Source organism: Sphaerodactylus townsendi, linkage group LG06 (genome assembly GCF_021028975.2).
Source record: "Sphaerodactylus townsendi isolate TG3544 linkage group LG06, MPM_Stown_v2.3, whole genome shotgun sequence".
Lineage (NCBI taxonomy): Eukaryota > Metazoa > Chordata > Lepidosauria > Squamata > Sphaerodactylidae > Sphaerodactylus > Sphaerodactylus townsendi.
This window is the reverse complement of record NC_059430.1, coordinates 35854876-35881142: the sequence shown is the minus strand read 5'-3', so window position 1 is coordinate 35881142 and position 26267 is coordinate 35854876. Positions and strand designations below refer to the sequence as shown.

Genomic DNA, 26267 nt, shown 5'->3' with positions numbered 1-26267 from the left:
AAAAATAATAAACTGGGCCCTCCAATGAAGTCCATACTTCTAGCAAAATGGTCTTTATTTAGGAAAAAACACATTGCCTCTGGGTTATCTCCTCTACAGAAGACTTCTCTCAGCGTATGGAGGAAAACTCCCATACTACAAAAGTATCATTATCCCTGTGATTTTTCCAATCCCAACTTTACTGTATGGCAGAACTCACTAAAAGGATGGCAGGCTTTTTTTTGGGGGGGGGGGAGGAGAGGGAGACAGCTCCCACGGAACTGAGCATCTGCCCCCCCATTTCCACTTTCTGGAACCTGCCTCTGAGATACGATAAGAACCACTGCCTTACAGTTGATCCCAGTCCCAACCCCCACATCTGCTCCAGAATACCATAGGCTCATTCTGCACATGCAGAATAATGCACTTTCAAACTGCTTTCAATGCTCTTTGAAGCTGTTCAGAATGGCAAAATCCACTTGCAAACAGTTGTAAAAGTGGCTTGAAAATGCATTATTTTGCGTGTGCGGAAGGGGCCATAGTATCAAAGTATCAAAGTACCATAGTATCGATAGTATCAAAGGCCACTGAAAGATTGAGGAGTATCAGTAGGAACAGCTTTCCCTCTCACTGAGAAGGTCATCTGGAGACCCCAGACTTCATAATACATATTGCATAATGTGTTACTGCAGGAGAAATTTGGAGGAGATAATTTCTGAAGTTTCCTGTTTCTGAAAGTATCATTTCTAAGCCACATTTTCTTAGTTTAATGTGCTACCACCTAGGAATGCGTTTGAAGTTCTTTCCTTCCTGGGTGACTTTCTTTTTTTGTGATTTACTTTTTCTGTTCTTCAGTGTTTAAGAAAAAAGACTTAACAAAACGGGTTTTTTTCTGCCTCATAAATATTTTAATTGTTTAAAGAAATTTCACAACATTCCAGTCCTGGACAAGAAATCTTTCATCCAGTACCATTTTCTCTCCCTCTCTCTATTGTAATAATCCAGAAGCCATTACTTTGAATTGTATAACTAAAACAAAGTCTTGCTACTCACTTCACAGAAATAAGGTTACTTAAAGGTTATATTCAATTAACTCCCCCCCTTAAATATGTGTGGATGTGTTTTTTCACTTTACAAAACAAAACTACTGTGAGAATAACCCAAGGAGAAAAGTCCAGCCTAGTTCAGTTGAACCATTTGGATCTGATGAATAGCAGCACATTTCCTGTAGACTCCAGTAGCACGTGTGGTCCCCACAACTCCAACATTCTGACCGATAAAATCTCATCACCTTAAGCAATCTTTTCAGCAATGGCATCCATCAGTTTTAGGGCTGTGTAAAGCCTCAGTTCTTCAACTGACAGTGCAATGCAATATCCATTAGGTATATTATCCCCTCGAAGGTTATATTGTTTCAAGTGGAGAACACCGTTCTATTATGGAACTGGCAGTGTCCTTCAGGAAAAGCAGGGCTTTGAAATTTGTGAATGATTATTTTTCATTATGCCAATGCAGTCATCCATCAAAGACAGTGAGTGGCTTTGTAGTCCTGCTTTTAAGAGAATATCCCCCTCTCCCCAATAATTGCTACATTATTACATTTGTACTGCACCTTTCCCTCAAGGAGCTCAAGGTCCTACAGATGCTCTCTCCTTATTTATTCACAACAATCCAGTACATTGTGTAAGTCACTTCCAACTTATGGGGACCCTCTGAATTAATGATCTCCAAAATGTCCTATCATCAGTTGCTTTGCTTAGGTCTTGCAAATTGAAGGCTGTGGCTTTTTTAATTGAGTCAATCTATCTCATGTTGGCTCTTTCTTATTCCTACTGCCTTCAACTTTCCCTAACCTTATAGCTAGGTGCAGTAAAATTGGCTGTCTCAAGGTTAACCAGAGAACTTTATGGTCAGTTGGTGATCTCTGTGACCCACATCCAAAATTCTAGCCACTGTGCAACATTTTCTCAGCGATGATGATGTCTCTGTTTAGAAGACCAGAGCTTTTCCTCTAAGCATTTCATCATTTTCTATGTCAAATTGGCACAGATGTGGCTCCAGGCTTCCTTCAGGGGTACAGAAGGGACGATGTATGGTGGGAAGTAATCAAAGAGCAGATAAGGCTTCGAGGACGTTATAGGGTCCATGTGCAAGGGTACCACATTTGGCAGCCAAGTAGATGCAGAAGGCCCTTGGCTTGATGTGTAATATCTTGCAGTGAAACTTGTATCAAATAGGTAGCTGGGCATTAGACAGGGATTCTGCAACAAGAAGGAAAAAGGAGAGAGAGAGAGAGAGAGAGAGAGAGAGAGAGAGAGAGAGAGAGAGAGAGAGAGAACAATCTGAGAAACTTCACTGCAGGCAGCAATTTATGAGGCACACAGGATGTGCCTTATCAATTTCCTCCAGTGTTTAGCAATAAAAACCAACAAAGATTCAGAGACTATTTCTAAATGGAGTCCCTAAAACATAGTGACAGGCAATCAGTAAGGGAGAACAGAAAATCTTTTTTCCTGGTGACTGCAATGGAGACAGAATTCTCATTTGCCAACCAAATCACTCCTCTAGTTCTAGTTTTGTAACTTCAGGATTAAAACCTGGTTGGGGGTAGAGTGGAGAAGAGAAAACAATTTTGTACAAATAAAGTTGAATGAATATGAAAAACCCCCAGTTCCTGCATAACCATGGATGTTTCAAACCATGGCTTCACTATTTAGTTTGCATTAACCATGTAAGCTCTGCCTATAGATGACCCATCCACTTGTTGATTGACTGCACAGGAAAAGCAGGCATGATGAGGTTGCTGGTTCCAAATTCCAGCTCTGTATGATTTCCAAGTTGCCTGCATGGAATGAATGTGTGGAGAAAGTGTCTGTGTGTATGCTTCTCTCCCTAGGATTGCCAACCTCCAACTGGGGTCTGGAAACATCCCAGAATTACATCTGATCTCCAGATGGCAGAGATGAATTTCCATGGAGAAAACAGCTGTTCTGGAGGGAGGATTCTGTGACATTAGAAATTGTTGAAGTCCCTCCCCTCCTCAAATCCTGCCATCCTCAGACCTCACCCCCAGACATTCAAGAATTTCCCAACCCATAGTGGGCAAATCTATTCCTCCATGTGATCCCCAACACTGCTTTCCAAACATTGCTGATAACAGGGAGGGAGTGCATATGGGGACACCTCTCCTGCACATTCTTGATTTGATGATTGTGTGGAGGTAGGAAGAAGGAGAGGCCAACATACTTGTGTCTACTCCCCTTCCCTATAAGGTCAGTCAGAGTGTGTGTGTGTGAGGGGGTCACCTGTATAGGGATATACACTGGTGCACTTTTCACATGAAACCAGGGTGAAAACTGTGAAGAGCAAATGGAAAAAATTGCTCCCAACATGAAAAGGAGCATGCATTTCTGAGGCTTACTTCTGATTTGAAAATCATGGTTTGTGGGGAGCCAGTTATGCATCTGTATTGACTTTGAATGATCAACAGATGTTGAATTTATCATACTGTATTTTCTGACTCGAACTTTTGATAGGTGCCTGGATGGGACTCTGAGCAAGACCTATTCTAGGCACCTGCTCTTGGTGTCCATCTGTAAGTCCTACATGATTTTACAAAAGGCCATGAGAAGTCCACAGAAAAACACTGGCACATAGGACCTTGGTCTAAAGCCATTGCTCAAAAAAGTGTGTGTGTGTGTGTGTGTGTGTGTGTGTGTGTGTGTGTGTGTGTGTGTGTGTGTGTGTGTGTGTGAAGGATGCAACTGCTTTTTAGAGGCTGTTTTTATCAGTACTTTTGCAAGTAGCTTTGTTTTTTAAAGGGCTATTTCTATTTGTGTAGATTGTCATTGATACTTACTGACTTCGGGACTGGAATGAAATCAGCTTCAGTAACTTGCTGAAGGCCACCAAAATTGCCAAATTTTTCATGTTTCCTCCACTTTGCCCGCTGGTTCTGGAACCAGATCTATGTGCAGGGAAAAAAGGGAAATGTAATATGAAATTGTTCAGAAGTTATTTGGAAAGATGTTTACATCCACAAGAGGCTACATGAGCACAAAATGGATTAGAATGTGCAACGGGAGAACTCCCTTGAGCTTGATTAGGAATAGGACTCAGGGAAATTGAGTTTTGTTTGCCAGAAAGTGGTAAATTACCTTTTTTGTCCAAGTTGAATTCTGAATTAAGAATGCTTGAAAAGACTCTCCTACAGCACCCCTGCCCTGCCTCCATCATTCTTTCCCAGGTTGGTGTCCTGCCAGCCAGCCTTAAAACCACCAGAGAAGGCAGGGAAGAAGGGGGGAGGATAGAGACACTGATTCTTTCTTCCCTCCCACCCCATCCAGCAGCTTCAGCAGAAATACAGAAAATCTAATCGAGAGGAAAGGAGGGAGGTAGAAATTCTGACACAGAGAAGAATTTTGGGGGTGTAATCCTCACCCAATTTGAAGATAGACATTACAGAATGCTGAGCACAGGTATACATGTTCAGAATCTCATCTGATCACTCATTTGAGCAAGAAGAATAGATACTGCTGAAAAGACAGGAACTGAAACCTATCAAAATTGTTTTGCTTTCATGCTGTCCCCATTAACGGATGGATCTTGCAATTACTCTGGACTAATGTGCTGCGAGACCCAGCTTTAATTTCCTCTGAAGTCAGGATGAAAGCAGCTCCTTTTTCAGTGCTAAAATGTACAATCTCCAAAGACCAGTGGAACAATAAAGCCAGTATTTAAAAAGTACAGAATTATATTTGTCAAAAGTAAACAAGTGAAGAAAAATTAACTGAACACCTGGGTGGGGGGCGGGGGGGGGGGGAGCAAGCTGTCATCTGTGGCTTCAAGTTTGATAAGGTTGGTTAATAGTGATCAGATGTGTGGTGAGAGATCCAAAGTTAAAGCACCATCATTAAAAAGGTCCTGTCCTGAGTGGATGCCAGTCTCTAAAGCAGTGGTTCTCAACCTTCCTAATGCCGCAACCCTTTAATACAGTTCCTCATGTTGCGGTGACCCCCATCCCAAACATTTATCCATTTTACAGATGGAGAACACTGATGCAGAGAGGCTTAGGTGACCCCTGTGAAAGGACCGTTTGACCCCCAAAGGGGTCCTGACCCACAGGTTGAGAACCACTGCTCTAAAGGTAGAGGCACAATGAAGCAGGGCCTCTGTAGATAATATGATCTGAATGACAGGGCCATGTGTTAGTCAGTGGTCCTTCAAACATCCTGGCCCTTGAACATTTCGTATGAGCATGCTTCTGTTCCTGCAGAATGGACATTAACTCTTAGGGAGTGTTTCTGCTATAATACTTACATGCATGAGCTTCACACTTGATAGCATATGCCAATATACATTTTTTTCCTGCACTAGTAAAATATGTGTGTACGGAAAACCTCACCTGTGAATTTGTTTTGTCTTGACCTTTTAAGTAAGGCAGAAAGATGTATCTTTTCATCTTACTTTACTATATAGTATGCAATAGCAATATGGGCTTCTGGGAGAAGAAAGGTTGGGGTAATCTCTTCCAGATATTAAAACCTATATATTTTTAAATATAAAGAGCCTGGTAATTAAACACAATTCTCTCATTACAAGAAAATAAATTGAATTTAAATATATGACTCTAGCAATTGGAGAATCAATTTTTGGCATAATTAAGTTATTTTTCAATTCAACTGAGGAAGCAAAAAAAGAGAGAGGGTTCTATGATATATTATGATAAGGTTGTAGCTCATTTGTAAACACAATGGTATACTGCTGCCATCATAATCTTTTCAGAATGCTCTAGACTAGAGGAAATACATAAAGGAAATATATCGTACCTATAAAGTACACTGTAATCAAGCGATCCTTGGGTTTCTAATTTTTCCTAGCTCATAGGTAATGCTAGCTTAGCAACTTGTTGGCATAGCCATATATTAGCAGTACAGAATCAAAGAATGTACCTGGATCCTGGCTTCGGGGAGGTTGATCTTTGATGCCAGTTGGTTGCGGATGTGGACATCTGGGTAGTGTGTAATTTGAAAGATCCTTTCTAGTTCTTGGAGTTGCTCTGCAGTGAATGTGGTCCTCATTCTGCGTTTCCCTTTCTTCTCATCTGAACAAAACAAGAAGAAGTGTATATTAGGAAAACGTTTCAACAGTGAGGGGCAAAAGTTCTAAATGATCACCAGCACTAACACAGGATCAAGAATATCTCAGCGACTTCTGACCTATCACACCTACCTTTCTTCCAAGGTCGTAACAATCATAACTGTATGATTGAATAATTAAACTGAGAAATAGCTTTCTGCAACACGCTGCCCAGTTCTCAGCAGAACAGGATTTGGATACAAGTTGTCAGGGCAGCAAAGCTGACGGAGAGCAGGTACCATTCTGGCAGAAAATTTAGTTGCTAATCAGTTGAGCCATCAAGCTGGTCATAAAAATCTATGCTGGGATAAATTGTGTTAATCTTGAAGGACTCCTGTTTTATCAAGTTTGCCAACAGATTAACAGAAAATATCAGCTCCTTGGTAATGGCAGTAACAATCTCTAGCCACTGGCAGTGGTGGTGCTGTTATGCAGCAGACAGCAGCCCCCTTTCTTAATCACAGAGATTCAGCGAGTAAAATGCTTGATCCCCATCCTCCTGGTGCCTTTCTCCACTTGCAAACACCAAGTCTAATTTTGTATCTACTACAGGTATAAACAACTAGCAAATTCTTCTGCATAAGCCTCGTTGAAGATATTGGGTATTATTCCAGATTACTAGAAAGCTACTGGTCTTCTAAAGCCTGTTAGCCACTGAGCTTACCTCTTCTGTGCTTCCTGGCTACTTGTGTTTCTTTTCAGAATAACAATAGAGGCCGTTTCTGCACAGGCGGAATATGGCGGCCTGGGGACGGCAAAAACGCCGTCCCCAGGTCTCCATGTCCCTAAGCACGAGGGCGCAGCTGCTTACGCAGCAAGCGCCGCCTTCCATTGCCGCCTGGCGCTGAAGTCAAGGCCGTTTTCAGAGTCGCGCTGGGAGAGCGCGACTTTTCCCTGGAAAACGCCGGCTGGAAGTCGCACTGCTGCACAATGCTTGAACGGCCCGGCGGCTTCACCGCAGAGCTTTCCCCCCCACTCCCTGCGCTTCACTCACCACTCTGCTCTCTGGCCCTCCGGTCGTCTCCGGGGCCTGGGGACATGCCCTGCTCTGCGACCGCACGGAAGCAGGTGCGCAGGGCAGGGGAAGCGTGTCCCCAGGCCCCGGCGACGCGCCGGAGGGCCGGAGAGCAGGTGAGTCGACTGGGCGACAGTGTCCAGCGGCGCTGTCTTCCCAGTTCTTTCTGGGACCGTCCTTTGATCGCGGGACCCGGTCCCGGAAGCATCGGTCGTCCGCCTCACCGCAAGCGGAAAGGGCCGTAGATAGGGACCATCCAAAATGGGGCTGACAAGTAAGGGCTTCCCATAGACTGCACATTTATGTTCATCCTTTGGTAGTTGCAGAACCATATCCTACCAATATGAAATGGTCACCTCAGATTGAGCATCACAGAAACAACTCTCATATAATCTATGTGATGGCCTTTTAAAAATGGAAACAATCCATACATTCAACTGTGAGTCAGTGACTGACATATGTGTGAATCAGCACCATTGGAAGCAGAGCTTCAAAGATATCAGGCTACATATAATATGGAGGCAAATGGGGAATGCTATGCAAACAATCATCCTGGCATGGTTCAGAAAGGACTTTCAAAGAGTATCTAGTTAGGCAGAAATATGAGCATTAGCTATGATGAATGCTGTCATTATAAGTTCATCTCAGAACCAAGCGTCAGATTGAATGAAAAATTAAACTTATGAACCAGGAAGTTCCATCTTGAACCCTTGAACCTTCAACTAACAAATCAAAGTGAACCTCATTAGATGTATTCCTGGCAATAGCCTCAAGGAGCAAGTGTCAGTCACACTGAGTCATGCTGACGCTATTAGGCCAGCAGTAAGAAATTCTTCCCATAAATGTTAATGACAGGAGTCTTGAAAACTATGATACTATAGAAACAAATTCTACAAATTCTTTCAAAATGGCCTTAAAAATCTGATGTGCTTAAGAATTTCTACCATGGACAAGGATCCCAGAGTATTGGTTACTAACACATGTCAGGAAGATTGTCCTCCTTGTCTGTATTGTATTTATAACTGAAATGCATATAAGATAAGGTAGAATTATTTCCATTTTTATATAAGGTACAGTTGAACAATGCACACACAATAACACTAACAGAAACATCATCGCAATAACAGCACTGTACCCTCAAAGAAGCTAAAGAGTTTCCCTACGATTTGGTTTCTTTGGCCTTCACAATAGGCTCTTGTGAGTTTTGCGCTCTCATTACAGAATAGACATATCTGCAAAATAGGGCCAGCCACAGTGACAATATAGGGTTCTGCAATCCAAAGAATTTTATGACGTATCCCTTTTAATTGTTAGTGAGGATGCATGTGTACGTGTGTTAAGTGCCATCAAGCCACTTCCAATTCATGGCAAGCCTATGAATCAATGCTTTCCATGTCAGGTCTTCTTTTCCTGCTGTCTTCAACCTTTCCTACCATTATTGTCCTTTCCAGTGATTCTTGTCTTCTCATTTGCATGTGCAAAAAAAAAAAATGGGGGGTAGGATTTTAAGTTGCCTTAGGGATATGGTGGCAGCTACTAGGAGCTGTGAGAGGAAGAAATTGGGCAGATGAGTGGATGAACACAGCATGGGAAGCGAAAGGGCGGCTGTAGCAAGTGGTGGGTGGATTTGGGCAAGCTTCTGGTGAGATGACATTACGGATGAAGAGGGTGGAATGGGGAGGAGGCGTAAAACCAGGAGTCATGGCGAATCGGGGGGAAAGATCCAGAAAAGGTGATTGGAGATATATATATCCCAGTAGGGAAAAAAATATCCCAGTAGGGAAAAAAAATAAGGCAAAGATCAGAAAGGGGATATTTTCAGCTAGTGCAACTCAAAAATAAACAAAGATCCAGTGTGCAATGAACACTGCAGTTAGACCAGGGAGATCCAGCTCCAGATTTCTGCTCAGGAATGAAGCTCTCTTGGGAATGTTCCTCTCTCAGTATAATTTGCCTCCAGAGTTTGATTTAAGCACAAAAGCTAAGTAAGCAGAGCTGTCAGACGCATTCTTGGAATCCCCATAAGACTAAGGAAGAAGGAGGAAATTGACATAGCAATGTAGCTTTTAGCTAAAACTCAGAAGTGATATCATTGACACTCTAAGGCAGACCTGGGCATTATATGGCCCGCGGGCCACATCCGGCCCACCGGATGACCCTGACTGACCCCCCTGCTGTGCTGGGGAGCGAGGTGCCTTTGAAAGCCCCGCAGAAGCCGGTTGCCTTGGCTGCCGGCTTCTGCGGGGCTTTCAAAAGCGCCTCACCCCCCTGCCTTTTGGCCCGGCCCTCCACAATATTTTCTGTTTCTTATGCGGCCCCATGGAAAAAATAATTGCCCACCCCTGCTCTAAGGTTTACTGATTTCTATGGTAAAATCCATAGAGATTGGCAAAATGCTACAGCGTCAGTAACATCACTTTCACATTTTATCCTGAACTGACATTAATATGTCAATGACATCCTCCAGTCCCATTTTCCCATTCCATACATCTGAGTACTGGTAGGGAACAGGGGCATTTTGGAGGGGTTTTAATTTTAGCTATTGAAAGTAGACAAATGGCACCCGTATAAATAAACTGCTATTTCAAGAGACCTCTAAATATAAAAAATGCTAAAAATTACTAAATTACTATTTTAAAAAGTAATTCTGTGGGCCTGTTAAACATGAAACAGTTTGGGACCTCAGCATGTTTTAAACTGTCCCTGCCTATCTCCTCAATATGTCACCCTGAGTTGCTTGGAGGAAAGGTAGGCTATAAATGGGATAAATGATACAAGCCACGGAGTTGAATCCAAAGGTGTCTTTCTGCTTATTATGGAAGAGTACCTTTGGATCCGACACTTGTTTCACGTAGGCATGAAGAAAAACAAATTGTCCTGAAATGAGGACTGTTCACAGATTGATCATTTGTATTACCTTGCAAGCAGTAGGAAGATTAACCACTCATGTGGCACACAGATGTGGTAATATGTGATAGAACATGAAGTAAAATAGTTTTCAAAATAAACACTGATGTTGGTTCCAACTTTATGAGCCTCATTACTCACTTCCATATTCTATTCTCATCTTCAAAATGGAAACAATATAGAATATATGTAGAGCAGACCCTTTGCTTTTATAACCATTAAGGAGATAAATAAACATTGTTACTTGCCTGGAGTCTTAAGGGTGTAATTAAATGAGGCTGAATGTTTGGTACTCTGAATAATGCTAAGCAGTGAGTAGAGGAAAGTTCTTAATATATTCACGGCCAGATTAATATTGGTGGACGCCCCTGGCAGCAATAATTTTAGGTGCCCTCTGGGGTATAATGATCCTCTCCTTGCTGAAACGAGGATGTCGAAACCCAAGCCAAAACCTCTCCACTCTGCTTCTGTAGCAGCATTTAAGACTTTGAAAAAGCATTTGTTGCTGCTTCAGAACCCATTAACAGGCCCCAAAAGCCTTCTTGAAAATGCATTAGACATCACTGAACAATACTGAAGTGCATATTGTTCCCATTTCTATGGCTGACATTAGGTGGTGCTATTGCTTTAACTGGGTTATGAACTATATTCTGGTTAATGAGTTACAGGAAAACCTTAAAAAAACAAACCAACCAGTCACTCATTCATTTGTAAATATGCCAAGCTTTTCTGATCTGTGCATCTGGAGCTTGGGAGTCTATGGCAGGGATGGCAAATTGGCAGCCTGTAACTCCACCTCCTGAAACTGTTTGATCTGCCCTTCACTGTCAGAAGAGTTAAAAAACAAATGGGTCATAAATTTACTTGTCAGGAAGAGAAACAATGGTTTTGTATGTATATTTCATACAAATGAGATTGTGTTGCTATGTGTTGAGCATTGTTGAAAAGCCACCAGCTGGCCTCTCAAGGGTATGTTGCAGGAAACCTTTCCTCCTTGTTCCTTTCCCAAATTGATAATTTCATTCCATCCACATTGGCAGATTCATACCAGCTGTGCTAGCACAGAGACCTTCATGTGCCAGAACAGAGGAGATGCCAAGAATCAGGTCCATATGCATGCCTTCTCTATTACTGTTGAGAACACCATCCTACATGGAGGGACCCACGCTCCATTTTCTAATTTGTATTAATGTAATATCATCATTGTATGCCATTTTTGACTTTGCTGGCTGCCTTGAATGTGGTAATGGAAAGGTAAGATGTGAATTTAACAAACAAATCTGTTTGGAATTTGTGGGAGTCATTAGAGTTGGGTTCTGAACCTGGTTCTCTGAACTGAACTGAACCTGGTTCTCCAGATTAGAGTTTGCCCCTCTTAATCACTATGGCTCTCAAAGCAAAGGTAGACTACCTTTTTGGCCCAAGGGCTGAATAAAATGCAACATCTCCCTGTGAAGCTGACCAGCCTGAAAACAAAAGGGCGAGTCAGAGACAACACTTATGGTGGAAGTGAGTCAACCCCAGTGGCCCTGACAGCACTGCAGTAACTAATCTTGAACCTGTCTAATGGCTACTATGCCGATCTAGGAGATGCTGGAAGCATAAGACACTCCTGTTGTCTTCTCCCATACCACTGGCCCCAGCCTCAATTGCCTGAGAGAATATCTGACTTTGAGCACCAAGTCGAATGGTTTACTGTTCCCACATCAGCTTTTATTCTGGGGTTTGCCTACCCCTGACAGCACAAAGTTATTGGTATGAGCTTGTTCCCCCTCTATTCAGATGTTTTTCATCATGTCTGTTGCATGGTTATCAAGTGGCATGTGAACCTTCTGCTTGCTTATCCAGCTGAGTGCTGTTTTCCAAAGCTGGGTTGTCTCAAATTAAAAGAATAAAATAACCTGAGGTCAGCTGCAGGGCCAACAGGGACTGAGTGGACTGGCTCTGATTGCAACTTCAGACGAAATTGCAGCGGAGATCGTTACAGAGAGCTAATCAAGGACTTGCCAGTAGGAAAGCAAGACAGTGCATTTTTGATTAAATGTAATCAGTTATTCTGTTTATGTTTTCAGAAAGAGAGACTTTTTTTTAAAAAAAGATGACAACTCTGTGTTAGCATTCGCCCCCGCAAGGTGAATGCTTCTTTGACTGCAGCTTCGAATATTTGTGAATGCATTTGGGAGTTCCACTTAAAAGATCCTACAGCAAGCAATAGCATTCAAAATTACAGTCTAATAAAGCATGTGGGAGGAAGATATGAGGCTGGAAAATGTTAAGCATAATGCCAGATTTACAAATTTGGCTTCAGGGTCTCTGGGGAAATATGACTGCATTGCTTTCTTGAGATGTTTCAATATGCAAAAAGTTTGGAATGTTCAAATGCATTTTTTTTGAAATCTGTGAGGAAAAAAGTTCAGAATAAAAGCTTAAGTAATTTAGGAATGCAGATTTTTTTAAAGCAGTCCTCAAAAATCTGGTGAAAGGCACCTCATTCTCTTCATTCGACATGCAGAAGTTGTCATACTTTGACATTTTTACTTGGAGTCTAGCTCTTGGCAGAAGGGCTCTGTTTCGATCTTGAAGATGTCTCGGATGAGAAAATGCAAAAGCATCATTTTGACCTTTGGTTCTCTTTGCCTGTACTGCTCTTACAAACCTGGTTAGTAGGCAGACAAATGCTAGAACAAGGTGCACTTTCCCATCAACAGGGATACCAACCTCAAGGTGGGCTTGCAGTTCTCCTAGACATACAACTGAAATCAGACGACAGTGACCATTTCCCCCCAGAGGAAATGGCGGGTCAACTGTATGTTATACTATAGAGTCTAGGAGAAGCAGAAGTCCCACAGTGTCACCATGTCCAACTGAACTCCTCCCTCTCCCCAATAAAAGGTGTTGAGAGATAAAGTCACGTATCTTCTATGCTTCTTATATTTATGCCATTTTTGTTTAGGGCTTCAGACACATTGGAATTCCACTAGAGGAAGAATCATACATGATCAGAAATACATGCAGCAAAGTCCCCCTCACTCTCTAAGTGGTGGTGGCAATTCCCACCCCGGCTTTTACTGCTGTTCTCTCTAGTTGCCTGAAAAGAAAATCAAAGTGGCTGCATCCTGTGTAAAATGGCTGCCTCATAATGTCTTCGTTCCCTGAAGCTTTTAACCCTGCAGGCATAGGGACTGATTCTGTCACAACTCTTTACACATTATGTCACACACAGCCTACCTGTCTGCTATGCAACCCAGTGAGGACATATTGACTTAGAAGTAAATTTTACATTATCAAATACAACTTTTTTCCAATTAAGAGTATATAATAATGCAGTTTTAGATCTGGTCTGTAAATGCTGCAGTATGAGATGGTTGAATGGCCTGTATGACTTCAGATGGCAAAAGTCTGTGACATTTTTGAATGCCCCTTGACATTTTTTGAAAAACCACCCTTCTTGCAAGTGGATAAGTGCTGAGATGCTCCTGGTTCACGTGTCAAAGGGAAGCCTAGAGAAGACTTCCAGGGAAGGCAAGAAGGGGAGCCTGGCATGTACAGTTAGTTAAACCAGCCAATTTAATAAAGTTCCATTTTGCTTTTTTTTTCTTGCAATTGTTGGAGTCTTTTTAAATGAAGGATGTCTAATTACTCGGCTGACAACATGATACTAATACAGCACTTAAATAGTCACTTATTTTCTCAGGATTTATATAACAACTGTTTTTAGGCTGGGTCATTTCAGTCATGGTCTGAATGGAGCAGTGAGACAAAGTACTAGTCCCAGTATCAAAGCATAGGTCAGCTTCTTTATTGAAACACACACACACACACACACACACACTGCCCCAACTGCATTTAGCATGTTCTGCATCAGTGAAGCAAACCAAATCTGCTCATCTACATAAGGAGATTTCTTCTCTGGGGCTTCTCCTCCAAGCTAAAGAACTCACTTGCCAATTTAAAAGGGCACGAGGAGAGACTTTGAGTTGGGAGTATGGCACTGTGGTTAATTTTTATTAAAGGCTCTCCTCACCCCTTATTAAAATGGACTAGCCTAGTCAGGGAGAATGGTTCTAATTGGATGCATACAAATTGCTCAGGGTAGAGCCTTCTGCTAGTGAACCTTTGCATTTAGCATCCTGCTGCTATCAGTTGAGGCATTGCAGAAATAGAACAGCAGGATGCTGGGCTGTTGAAAGGCTCCGTTTCATTCCTTACAGTCCAAAACTTTCAGACAAAATCTGCCTTCATCCAAATACCAATCACAATTGCTCAATTATTGAAGAGGATGGAAGGAAAGAACAGTAAGTGGAAGACCCCAGGCACTCACAGGAGAAATGCTTCTTCTTTTTTTAATGGCAGGCTAATTATATTTGAATATGCATAATTGTAAGGACTTGGATTTTGCCTTCGCCAACCATCATCTTCTATGCTGACTGGGTTTGGGAACATTCCCTGCCAACTTTTCATTCAGTCCTTGCAATGATGAAAAAAATTAGCAGGTGGAGCTTAGCATAGACAGAAACATTCTGCCACAAGCAAGTTGCAGTAGAAAAAAAGATGTATGGAAGATGGAATGCTAGCAAATGCACCTGTTAAAAAGTTGCTTCAAAGCAAAGCCACCGACTAGCACTGAGCTTACTCCCAAGTAACGCACACCTTGGAGCCAACTGTTTTTTCTAAACTAAAACCTCAGTATTCAGGTTAAATTGCCATGTTGGCACTTTGCGATAAATAAGTGGGTTTTGGGTTGCAATTTGGGCACTCACTCTCAAAAAGGTTTGCCATCACTGTTCTAGGGCAAGGGTGTCCAACTCTGGCACCCCATATGTTCATGGACTACAATTCCATATGTTCATGGACTACAATTCTCTCTTCTATACAGCACCTGTTTTCTGTTGCATCCAGCTATCTCTTCAGGATATTGGATGCAATTGTTCAAGGATGAGAGATTCTCAAAGACAGTATTATTATTTTTTTTAAAAAAAGAAAGCTCTTCCAATCATTTTGAAATGCTGCCCTGAGAAGTGGGAGGAAGTGCTGTTGGGTGGATGGAGGAAGGTGGAGAGGAGCAAGAAAACCCAGTGCAAGCCTAATGCATACTATCTATCTTCATTTTCCCTCCAAAGCAAGAGGAAAAGTCATGTTTTCAGAGGTTTCAGAAACCATGAAGATTCTCAGATCTGAGGTGTGGTGAGTTTGAGAGAGGGGAAAATGAGTGTGTTACAGATAATCCAGTTTGAAGGGAATGTACATCACATCACAAGTGCATAAATGGCCTGTGACATCACTGTTCTTGCCAGTGTAATGGAACAGTGAAAAGGAGTAGATCTTGAAAATCCTGGACTGTGTGATGCTAAACTTCCACTTATTCAAGGGACCTGGAAGCCATCCAGAACTTCTGGTCAACCTACTTGAAGATGGGCTTGAGAACTTTTGATTTCAGAAAATATTGGCCATCCAGGGGTGGCAGGTCAGAAGCAAAATTAAGAGCTAACCTGTCAAATGAGGACAAAAGTGGAATCTAAAAGAGCACAGGAAAAGTGCAGTCATTTGCAACTTGGTCTCTACCAGCAGCTACTTGATCTACAACTATTAGCTAAAATACAATTCCCCCCTCCCCCTCCCCCCTCCTGAGCCACCATGTGCACACCTTGATCCCATTTCTCTATCCTAAGACTGTTTGAAGGGGTCACTGACACTGTGATCCAGGGTTTAGTTTGAGCAAGGAGTTATTTCAGAATGTCAGTATCCCTACCTGACAATTATGGAACAATACTTGAGGAAGGTGTTTCCTACTATGTGCAATGAGGAGCCAGAGTTGGTCCCCAAGTACTTGAGGGCAACACTTCTGAGCCAAAGAATGTGGCTTTTATGCAGACTTGATTTCCTTGGAGACATTCATCACTGTCATATCCCCCTCATACATGATTCAACTGAAATCTTATATGTATTATCTATGCTCTAACACCCACCAGTTCAGGTTATGTCCTATTCACTGATTTTTTGGCAATTGGTGTGATTATTTGTGGATGTTTAGCTGGCTGTTTCACTCTGTTCGTTACTAACCCTGCAGTAGAGTCAGTGCAATTGACTTTTGGGGGCATGTGTCACATAGCCAGATTGAGTTCTTCTAGACTACTCATCCTTTCTGCATAAATACTCAATTCAGCAGGCACTTGTTTGGATAGTCAATTAAATCATTCACAAATCAAATTAACCTGTCATCAATAAATACTATGTTTTAATAAAATCTTATGTCTGGAATTCTCTTTCCTCCTCCCCTCCCCAAATTCCCAACTTAGAAACTGTTGTAGTTGTCAATTTGATTGAATTCATTAAAGCGTTATGACTCCCATGCAGACAAAGGATGAATTCATTGTTTGTCAGGTGACTTCAGATTTCTCATCCTTGCTATTTTGGACTCCTAAATCCCTTTCAATTTCTCTACAGCACTGCGCAAATTGATCCTGTGGTTATTTAATATCTTCTAGAGCCTTTTTAATTGATTTTCCCAGCGTTTACACTTTTGTTTTGCATTGCCTTTTTATAGGGGTTAATTTGTGATATTGCTCATCTTATGGTCTACCTATTTCTGGTAGATAGTCTACAATTAGTCCAAATAAATAAAAAGATTGATAAAGAAATAAAATCAAACGACTAAAACCAACAGCAAAAATGTGAAAAACAAATCTATTGTCAAAATACAAACAAATACTTTAGAAAAGGAACTGGAAACCTAAATGGCTGTGGATTTTTCCAAGTATGATATAACAATGTGGGGCAGTGTTGTCTAGTGGGATTTCTCCTTCTTCTACACATACTTTAGAAGTTTCCTGGTCTTCCACTGTGGGCTAATCCTAGAACATAAGGCCAATGCAGTGACATCACTTCCAGGTTTGCACCAGAAGTAATGTGGGGCACTGACATGGCACTGCTTTATTATTTCCCTGCCCCCCTCCCCATTGGCTGCCAGCACCGGGCTGGTTCCAGGAACATTCCCAGGATCTGTAAGTATTACTCTGTCATTGAGCTTCCACAGGACTGTGTTTTTGGAGGAGAACTACAGAAAGTAATTAAGCTTCTTTTAAGTTTTCCAGCAGACTGTTTACAAGCTGCCCATTGCTATCTGTTATGACTTGGACCGACAAAGCTTTGCTCATCAATCAGGCACTCTTGCTTTTACATCTCTGTCTCAATCAAGGTGACTGTCCCATTTTCTGTTCCTACAATGTAATTCTGTCATTATCTCAGTACACACGACCTCTGCTCACTTCTGATATAGGATAAAACCCTTGTTAAAACAAGAGATAAAAGGCATGGCCCCAATTTTCCATACGAACAATAAAAAAGAGAGATCAGATCCTTAGTCTGTAATGACAAGTTTGGGAAAAGCTAATAAAATCACAAAGCAATGTTAAAGAGGAAATGATAACAATATTATTAATTCATAAACAGCCTCATAAGACAAGTTCTATTTTCAAAAGCTGTGCAGGACTGATAAGTTTACCCACCTGCCTTATAAAATGTGACCAGCTTCTCTAAAATCCTTGGGGATGCGGTGGGAAAAAAGAGGAACAAACATATACAGGCATCTGAAATTGTTTTCCCGGCAAACACCTTTCTGTTGAACCGCTGCCCTATGCTTAGGAGACAATGTTAGTTTGGACTGTGAATGAGGAATGAATTGTGGGTATTTGGCCAGTGGTTGGGTCCAACAGTGGCTGTGGCCAGGGCTGAGGGTTGCCAGCCCTGCTTTGGCAAATGCTGGGAGATTTGGGGGGTTGCTAAGCGGTCCCTGGCAATGTGTGGAAAGTTTGGGGGTAGGAACAAGGGAGGTCCATGATGTCATGTGCTGTTGCATCATTTGTGGGGAAACCCTGGAAGTGACACAGGGTAGCTGCAGAAATTGCTGGAAACTCTATGGTTTTACTCTATGGCAAAAAGCTATTGAAAATAGGGAAAAAAATCTTAGAGAATCACCATTAAATCCCCCCTTTTCTCTCCCGCTACTAACATTAGCCATTTGGATGGGACTGTTAGTTCCCTGCCCAAGCTGGGCGCCTGGACATGGCACTGTTGCTGTGCAGCCTTGGTATTCCCAGAAAGACTTTCTGGTAGTGCCAAAAAAGCAAACAACACCCTCCTCACTGTTGGAAAGCCCTCCATAGGGGTCCTATGGACTCACACCACAAAAAAAGTGGTGTAAGTTTAGGAGCTGGGCACCAGCATTTTCGGTAGTGAAGCAGGGATGGAGGCTGACTAAAGTCAGCACTGCTCCTGGCCAGGCCTCTGGAATGCCCCTGTGTTGCCAGTGTAGGAAACGGGCTGCACGAACACTGGTGTGGCGCATGCCACCCCCTCACCAACAGATCCATGCCTCCACCGAGGAAAGTTCCTTGGGGAAGGCAAATTTGCTGGGATAGACCTTGCCCCCTCTGCTAACAGATTTGCCCCACCCTGAATGGGACCATAGGAGCAAGTTATGGGTAATTGGCATCATGTTTAGTATGGTGCTAGAGGTCCCTGGCTCAACTGTTGCCGCAGTCTTGAATAACAACAACAGCGACAACAATTTATACCCTTCCTCTTTTGCCTTCATCAGGACCATGACAGTGGCTAACAAATTAAAAACATAAATAATAAAAGCACATCTTGAAAAATGAAACAAAATACATAATTAAAACAATTAAAACCAAGCAAAAATTCATGTGTGTAAAAAGTACCATCAAATCATAGCTAAATTATGGGCAAGTGATTAAGCAGAAGTGGTTCACCATTACCTCTCTCTACAAAGTCTTCCTTAGTTGTCACCCATCCAAGTACTAACCTTATTTAGCTTCTGAGAGTTGACAAGATCAGGCTATACTGCACCATTCCACATCCCCAAAATACCATCAAAACAACAGTTTAAAAACTGGGCAGGAAGGAAGTCACTGAGGGATTGTCAAACAAAATAAAAAAGTCTTTACCTGCTGATGTAAGATGGCAACAGAAGGGGACAGGCAAGTCTTTCTGGGGAGTGAGTTCTGGAATTTTTATGCCATGTCAAAGAAGGCCCTGTCTCTGGTTGCCACCTGCCTAATCTCAGAAGGTGGAGTTCACGCAAAGAAAGGCCTCAGAAGATAACTGTAGCTATTGGGTAGGTTCATAAGGGATTAGGTGGCCCTAATGCTGGCCTGAGTAGGGCTGCCAACTTCAGGTAGGGCCTGGAGAACTCCTGGAATTACAACTGTTCTCCAGGCTACAGTTTCTCTGGAGAAAATGACGGGTTTGGAGGGTGGACTCTGGCATTATGCCCTGCTGAGACCCCTTCACTCCCCAAACCCTGCCCTCCTCAAGCTCCACCCCCAGAACCTCCAGGTATTTCCTAACCCAGCCCCAAGCCCTATGGGACTTTAAAGTTCAACACAAGCACCGTGAGTTTTGCCCCAAAACAATGTACGGTACATGCTTTCAGATCTTTCAGACCTTCTCCTAACTGTACCAATCAAAACAACTCTACAAGCAGAAAAGTTTGTTAAATCAGTTTAATCATCTAATCCAAGTGCCTTATTTCTGTATAATTCTGATTTGCCCTATATGAATGGCACTATTTCACATGCCTAAAAATTCCATTCAAGTACTTTTGGTTTTTATAATTTGATGAATTAATTAATTGACTTCATTTTACCCACCTGATGAGGAATCAAAGCAGCTTACATTGTTTCCTCTCCTCCATTTTATCTTCACAACAACCACATGAGGTAGGTTAAACTTAGAGTGCCTGAATGGTCCAAGCTCACCCAACAATCTTCCATGGTAGAGCAAGGATTTGAACCTTGACCTCCCAGATCTTAAACCAACCCTCTAGCCACTACTACATGCCACTGATTTACTCTACGCATACTTAATCACAGGCTCTCTATGAATTTCGGGGTGGCATTCAGCATACTTCTTTACAGCCTGTTTGTGAACACTGGGGTGACATGCAGCGTATTTCCTCACAGCCTGTCTGTGGACTGATGGGTTTGTTTTTGCATATTTTGCAGCAGCTTCCTGTAGTTGTCTTTTTCTAATGCACTGTGCTATTGCTCTCTTTCACCTGGTGGGCTCCAAAAGACGTCATGTGGAAGCAGCCATTGTATTTTCGGGATACAGAAAGGAAGTGTTCTGCCATTGGATGCTGATGAGTGAGAAGGCTGTGAAGAGGTTCAGGGTAGGGTTGAAGGGCAGGGAGCTGGACTGTACCGCCAGTGCAGCACATTCCTGGTGACTCATCCCGCCACTTCAGAGCATGACACCAAGCACAGGGTGATCAGAGGCAGAGAGTAATAAACTTGTCTCCACAGTAAGCAATCTGATGTCCATATGCAAAACCCGACAAATGTTTAGTAGTCCAAGGTGATAGTGTGGTTTGTAATCTGTTTTGATAATATTTGGCTGTAGCGGTGCTGTTAACATGAGGGTGGGTGGAGGAGTACTTTTTCATAGCCTGTCTGTTAACTTTGGGGTGACATTCAGCATACTTTTTTGCAGCCTGTTTGTGAACTTTGGGGTGACATGCAGCATATTTCCTCACAGCCTGTCTGTGGACTGATGGGTTAGTGTTCAAATAGGTTCACATGCGTTGTGGAGGGCAGTGGTAGAGTGCAGTTGATGAAGGACATGAAGCTGGTGGCGTGTAACTGTCACCTTTAGAATGTTCATGCAGCATGTCTGTGGACTGAGGGATTGGTTTGCCATTATAATGTTCACGCAGATGGCCAGAGATGAGCAGTGAAAATAGTAAATAGGTAATAAATTGAGTGGAAGTGAATATTTTGGGAAATCCTTTCTTAGTGAGCACCTGGAGTACGTAAGGAACAGGTGCGCTAAATTTCATGTGTGTGGCATCGGTGGTTTTTGAGTTATGTTGATGAGTCAGTGAGTCAGTCAGTAGCATTTCGCGTTTATAGATATAGATTATTATAATGTGATTATATAAAATAATAATACATTATACTTTTATAATATAATTATTACGATTTTTATAATTTTATAATAATGTATGCGTAGTGTTTTACACAGAAAGAACTATTTCAATTACTGTGTATGATTGTGAAGCCCTTCGGGGATCGGGCGGTATATAAATTGAAGAAATAAATAAAAAATAAATAAATAAGTATTGTGCCTCTGGTTTAACTACCAAGTTCATGTTGATGGAAGTTAATTTTTTTCTTATTTTTTTCAACTCCTGTGATTTGACAATTGTGTGACAGGCAGAAATTCAACAGGGTGAGCTGTCTCCATTGATTTATTCTGGGAACAGCTTTGAGACTCACATTTATGCCTATCATGTCTGACTTGCTGCCATTATGAAACTGTCACCATGTAAAACTCTCAGGACACATCCCATATTCACAATCGGCCTTTCTGACATTAAAAGGGTACAAGTTTCTTCCCTAATTTTCTGGTCACTTGTCTGCAGAATGTTTAAAATATGAATGTGGAAATGTTAACTTCCTTTGCAGCTCTTAGAATATGCTGTTTGTGTGATCGAGGAAAGAAGGGAAAAAGAGTCACCAAAGGTTGCACACAGAAAAGAGGCCGTGAGCCAGCATGACATTTTCTTTGGTAAATGTACAGTTTGACTTCCAGGAATTGTAACATTTTAGACTGAGGGAAATGCCACTAATCTGCTGAGAAATGGTTTTCAGATCTGCTTCAAGTTGCATTTGCAAACCAAGGGGGGTGGGGAGGAATATAGATACGATGGCAGATGGAAACATTGGTGGGGCCCCAACCTAGACAGCCCAGGTTCGCTCAGTTTCATTGCATCTTGAAAGCTAAGCAGGGGGTACACCCTGTTAAATATTTGGATAGGAGACCTTGGAGACCACCAAGGAAATCCAGAGTTGCTATGCCGAGGCAGATGATATCAAACCATCTCTGTATATCTCTTGCCTTGAAAGCCTTATAAGGCTGTTGTAAGTGGGGACAGGCAGCTAATGCACATTTTCCCACTTAACTGCTTAACATGGAAAGCTCATAGAACTGTTGTTACTGGAATTCCATTTGAAGAACTAGAATACTCTACAGTTAAGTCTAAGGGATGCTTCATAAATGCCATCATGGAACTCAAGGTAGCATACATAGCGTTCCCTGTAGGTACTGTGCCATGTGAGATGAGACTCTTTCCTGGATGCTGTTTTAAGTATGTACACAAAATGGTTTATGCATACACCTAATGATGCAAAGTATAAATACAGTTGCACGTGTCAGAGAGCTTTGTAGGATTATCAAGCTGAGACTGTCACCTAGTGGGAGTGTTGGCAGACAGGGAAATGGCGGGTTGGATATGACATCAGTGATGTTGCTGATAGCATTGTGTCACTTGAAGGAACAACATCAAAGTAAAAATGGGTAACTGTAGGAATCATGAGAAACTTCATGGTAAAAACCATCATAGAATTTCCATGATTCCTAGAACTATGCATTATGGGGGTTTTTCCCCTGCTGCTGCTCAGTCACCATAGCCAGAATCCTATTTATTTATTTTTATTTTTTATTTCTTTAGTATTATTTTTATTTCTTCAGTATTATTTCAAGATACTGAAAAATGCTTGTTATAAGCTTCCAATGGGAGAAATGTCAACTGTTCCTTGTTGGTTTTACAGTGTTGCAAGTGATTTTGAAATTGGTATGGAAAGAAATAGTGGTTGCATTGCATTTTTTTAAATGATCAGCTTGAGTACAAAGTATTATTCTGGTATAAAAAGTATTGTCTTCCACTGTGCTGGCGATAATGTTCATTTAGCCCATGACAAAGGAGAAAATCAATTATTTTCTTCCAGTGGCTAAAAGATACTTCACACTGCCCCTTAGCATCTTGAGCTTTTACACAGAAGATAACATTCCCTTGGCTCCTGTTTGTTTTCCGTAAACAACCAAAAAGTAGCATTTATAGGCTGTTTAGTCAAAAGGATGGGCCCAGACTTGGCTTTGCAAGACAGAAAAACAATGCCTCTGTTCTGATGCTGGGGTGAAATTTGCCTTTGGGATGATTTTGAGGATTTCTGACCTCCGCTACTTTATCTAAAAGTCAGTGTTTTTCATTTGTGCTGACTGAGCTTTATTTATTCATTTTATTTGACTTTTACCCTGAACATTTCCTGGGCAGTGATCTGTGAGCAGCATTTTTGAAGGATTGCCTTCTTCCATATAGTTCTCACAACTCTGATAAGGGTTTTGTCATGGCCCTGCTTTGCTTGCCATATGTAGTAAAAGTCAACCAAGAGGCAGGGCCCTTTGAGTCACTGTGCCCTTGCCATGTAACAAACCTCTGGGTAGAGCCTGGAATTATGACTGATCTCCTGACTACAGAGATAAGTTTCCCAGCGGAAAAGAGCAGCTTTGGAAGGTGGCCTCTATGGCATAACATTCCTGCTGAGCTCTCTCACCTCAATTGCTACCCTCCCCAAGCTCTGCCCCCAGATTCCCAAAAATTTCCTAGCTGAGAGTTGGCAACTCTATCATGTAATGCCCTCCCTGTAGCAGACTACAACAACAACAACAACCACCACCACCACCACCTTTATTTGGCATTTAAAAATAGGTTTTAGAGCAGTGGTGGCGAACCTTTGGCACTCCAGATGTTATGGACTACAATTCCCATCAGCCCCTTCCAGCATGGCCAATTGGCCATGCTGGAAGGGGCTGATGGGAATTGTAGTCCATAACATCTGGAGTGCCAAAGGTTCGCCACCACGGCTCTAGAGCATTGCAGACTATTTAGCACTAGATCTGATAGTTTCCAGCATGATGTAAAGATGCCTTTACTCAGCCAGACATTTTACGAAATAGTTCTTGTGCCATGGAGAGAAACATGTTTCACTGTGATATGCCTCTGACGATGCCAGCCATAGATGTGGGGGAAACGTTGGGAGCCATAACTACCAGACCACAGCCATACAGCCTGAAAAACCCATAACATCTGGTTCTTTTGACTGTTCTTTTGATATTTAGTATATGTTGCTTTTACTCTTTTTTAATTGTCGATTAGTTAATTTACACCTTATATTTTATTACTCCTTTTTGTTTTCTTTTTTATGTTTCTAGTTCTACCATATTATCTGGGTTGAATGGATTTCTCTTAATGCTGGGTTTCAGTTGTTCTTAGCTTGCTTTAGCATTTTGTCTGCTGTGTGGGAACAGGAGTTGATTTTGTGTCCTATTTTTGTACTTTGGGCTGAAGGACTAGATAGATTTTTTTTAAAAAAATAAACAACTGAATAGATAGATGGATGCTTCCTTCTAGAATGACTTTTCCTGAAAAATTAGTGGCCATCTAAGTAGTTTCCTTCTCTTGTGGTCTTCTGGAAGACCTCTTCATCCTCATTTGTTCATTTAAGTTCAGTCAGTTGGCCCAGGCTACCCCAATCTTCTCAGATCTTGGAAGCTAAGTGAGATTGACCCTGCTTAGTACTTAGACAGGAGACCACAAAGAAATGCCAAGTTCCCTACACAAAGGCAGGCAATGACAAACTACCTCAGTTCAGCTCGTGCCCAGGTTGAAGGTTCTGAAACATACACACCAATCCTCTAAATCACATATATACTTCTGTGATATAATATGTACACACACTTTTCCTATAGTTTAGTAAGAATAGATCAATTCCTCCCCAACTCATAAAGACCTGGAAAAATTTGCCTGACCTTTCTCCTGAGCAAGCTCCACTGAAATGAATGGGTGTATGCAAGAACATGGTATACATTCTACTGTATCTCTTCCTCTTGTCTGTATAATAACTATTGCCCAATTTCCTCTTTAACACTAATACTGGTAAGGAAATATACAGTGCAATCCTAGAGAGAGAGAGAGAGAGAGAGAGAGAGAGAGAGAGACTTCAGTCTAAGCACATTGATTCAGACTGGGGTAATTCTATATCGGATACCACAGAAAGTATATGTTCAAATCACCAGAAATTATTTCAAGCCTGGATGTTTAACCATCATTCTTTCAGAATGCTTATGGGGGCATGCATATTTTCCCTATCTTACTCTCACAATATTCTTGTGCAGCAAAGTAGACTGAGCAAGAATGACAGGTCCAAGGTCACCTAAAGAGCTTCAGGACTGAGCGAGGATTTGAATCCAGGTCTCCCCCCTCTTAACCAGACACACTAACTATTACACCCCACTGTCTCACAAGTCCCACATCCTCTAGGTTTAGTGGCCTCTCTAGTGCTTATAACGGCTGCTGATCAAGAATGTGCAGCTACTGTCCTGGACCCAAATATGTTTTGTTCTGAAATTTCTGTATCCTACAAAGTGGCTTGAATTTAAAACTTGCAATTTTTTCTGTAGTGTGTGGATATGCTGGTGGACTTCCCATTTCATCTGGTTTCGTAGTATTTTAACCTGTGTGTTTCAAGGTTGCCAGAGCTGGAAAGTACTGCCAAACTGTGGGAATTCTAAGTGTTGGGTATTTATGGTGTTCTAAAATACAAGATAACCTTTATGCTGTATTGAGTTTTGAAGTCAATCCTTGATGACAGTGTAGGTACTTTAAGCCTTAAGGAACACCACACACCTAATTTAACTAATTTTCCATCCAGTACAAGTTTACTGGAGTTGAAAAATGGCATGCTGGTATGTGCAGGCTAAATCACAGGCTGGCCTTCAGTAAGGGATGAATGTTTCATAGTAAAGAATAGGAGTTATCTTTTAAAATAGGATTCTAAAATGTAAGGTCATCCAGTTCATAACTAATTTCAAGAAGGATCAATAGCAAGGATGCAACCTTTTGCCATCTGTGCATTTCCATGCTGGGAAAAGCAGCGCCTATTGAATTTCTGCCAGTCATGCTGTTGTTAATGTACACTATCTATAATAAAATGTTGGAGCTTTAGATTCACTGTAATCTTCCCCAAGCATTTTAATTGGGGATATTCATAACTCTGAATACTAAATGTTAAGAATCACATGGAAAGATCAAAGCTGACGGCTGTCAAAAGCAGTCATGCTCCAAATTCTTTAAATGGCATAAGAAGATCCAGATTTTTGTAAGTTTTGTGAATGAGAAGGAACGGTGCTTACCCTTTGACATATCTAAAACTGGTTCAGATCCCAAGATTTGAGCAGCCTCAACACGGTTCCTGCAGATTGCTGTACTGTGAAGGCAGGCTTTAGTGGAAGGTTTCTTTAAGATCTCTTCAACTGAAAATGACAAAATGGGCTTTCCCTGGCTGTCGCATTCTTTTGAATTGCTCAACAT

At 41.8% G+C, this 26267-nt stretch overlaps 1 protein-coding gene across 1 annotated transcript; it reads right to left on the bottom strand.

Annotated features, from left to right (window-relative positions):
- Nucleotides 1-1813: 1813 nt before the first annotated feature.
- On the bottom strand, nt 1814-26267 carry ISX (intestine specific homeobox). The gene is made up of 4 exons (XM_048501525.1): nt 26090-26267; nt 5931-6082; nt 3839-3946; nt 1814-2240 (listed from the first exon to the last, which is right to left on the bottom strand). The coding sequence occupies exons 1-4, from the start codon at nt 26265-26267 to the stop codon at nt 2010-2012; spliced, it is 669 nt and encodes a 222-aa protein (XP_048357482.1). The 3' UTR covers nt 1814-2009.

Coding starts and splice junctions, on each gene's coding strand:
- ISX (XM_048501525.1), bottom strand. CDS start 26,267: ATGTTGAGCAATTCAAAAGAATGCGACAGCCAGGGAAAGCCCATTTTG. Junction 6,083..26,089: donor AGTTTTAGATATGTCAAAGG/GTAAGCACCGTT, acceptor TGTTTTGTTCAG/ATGAGAAGAAAGGGAAACGC. Junction 3,947..5,930: donor TCCCCGAAGCCAGGATCCAG/GTACATTCTTTG, acceptor CCCTGCACATAG/ATCTGGTTCCAGAACCAGCG.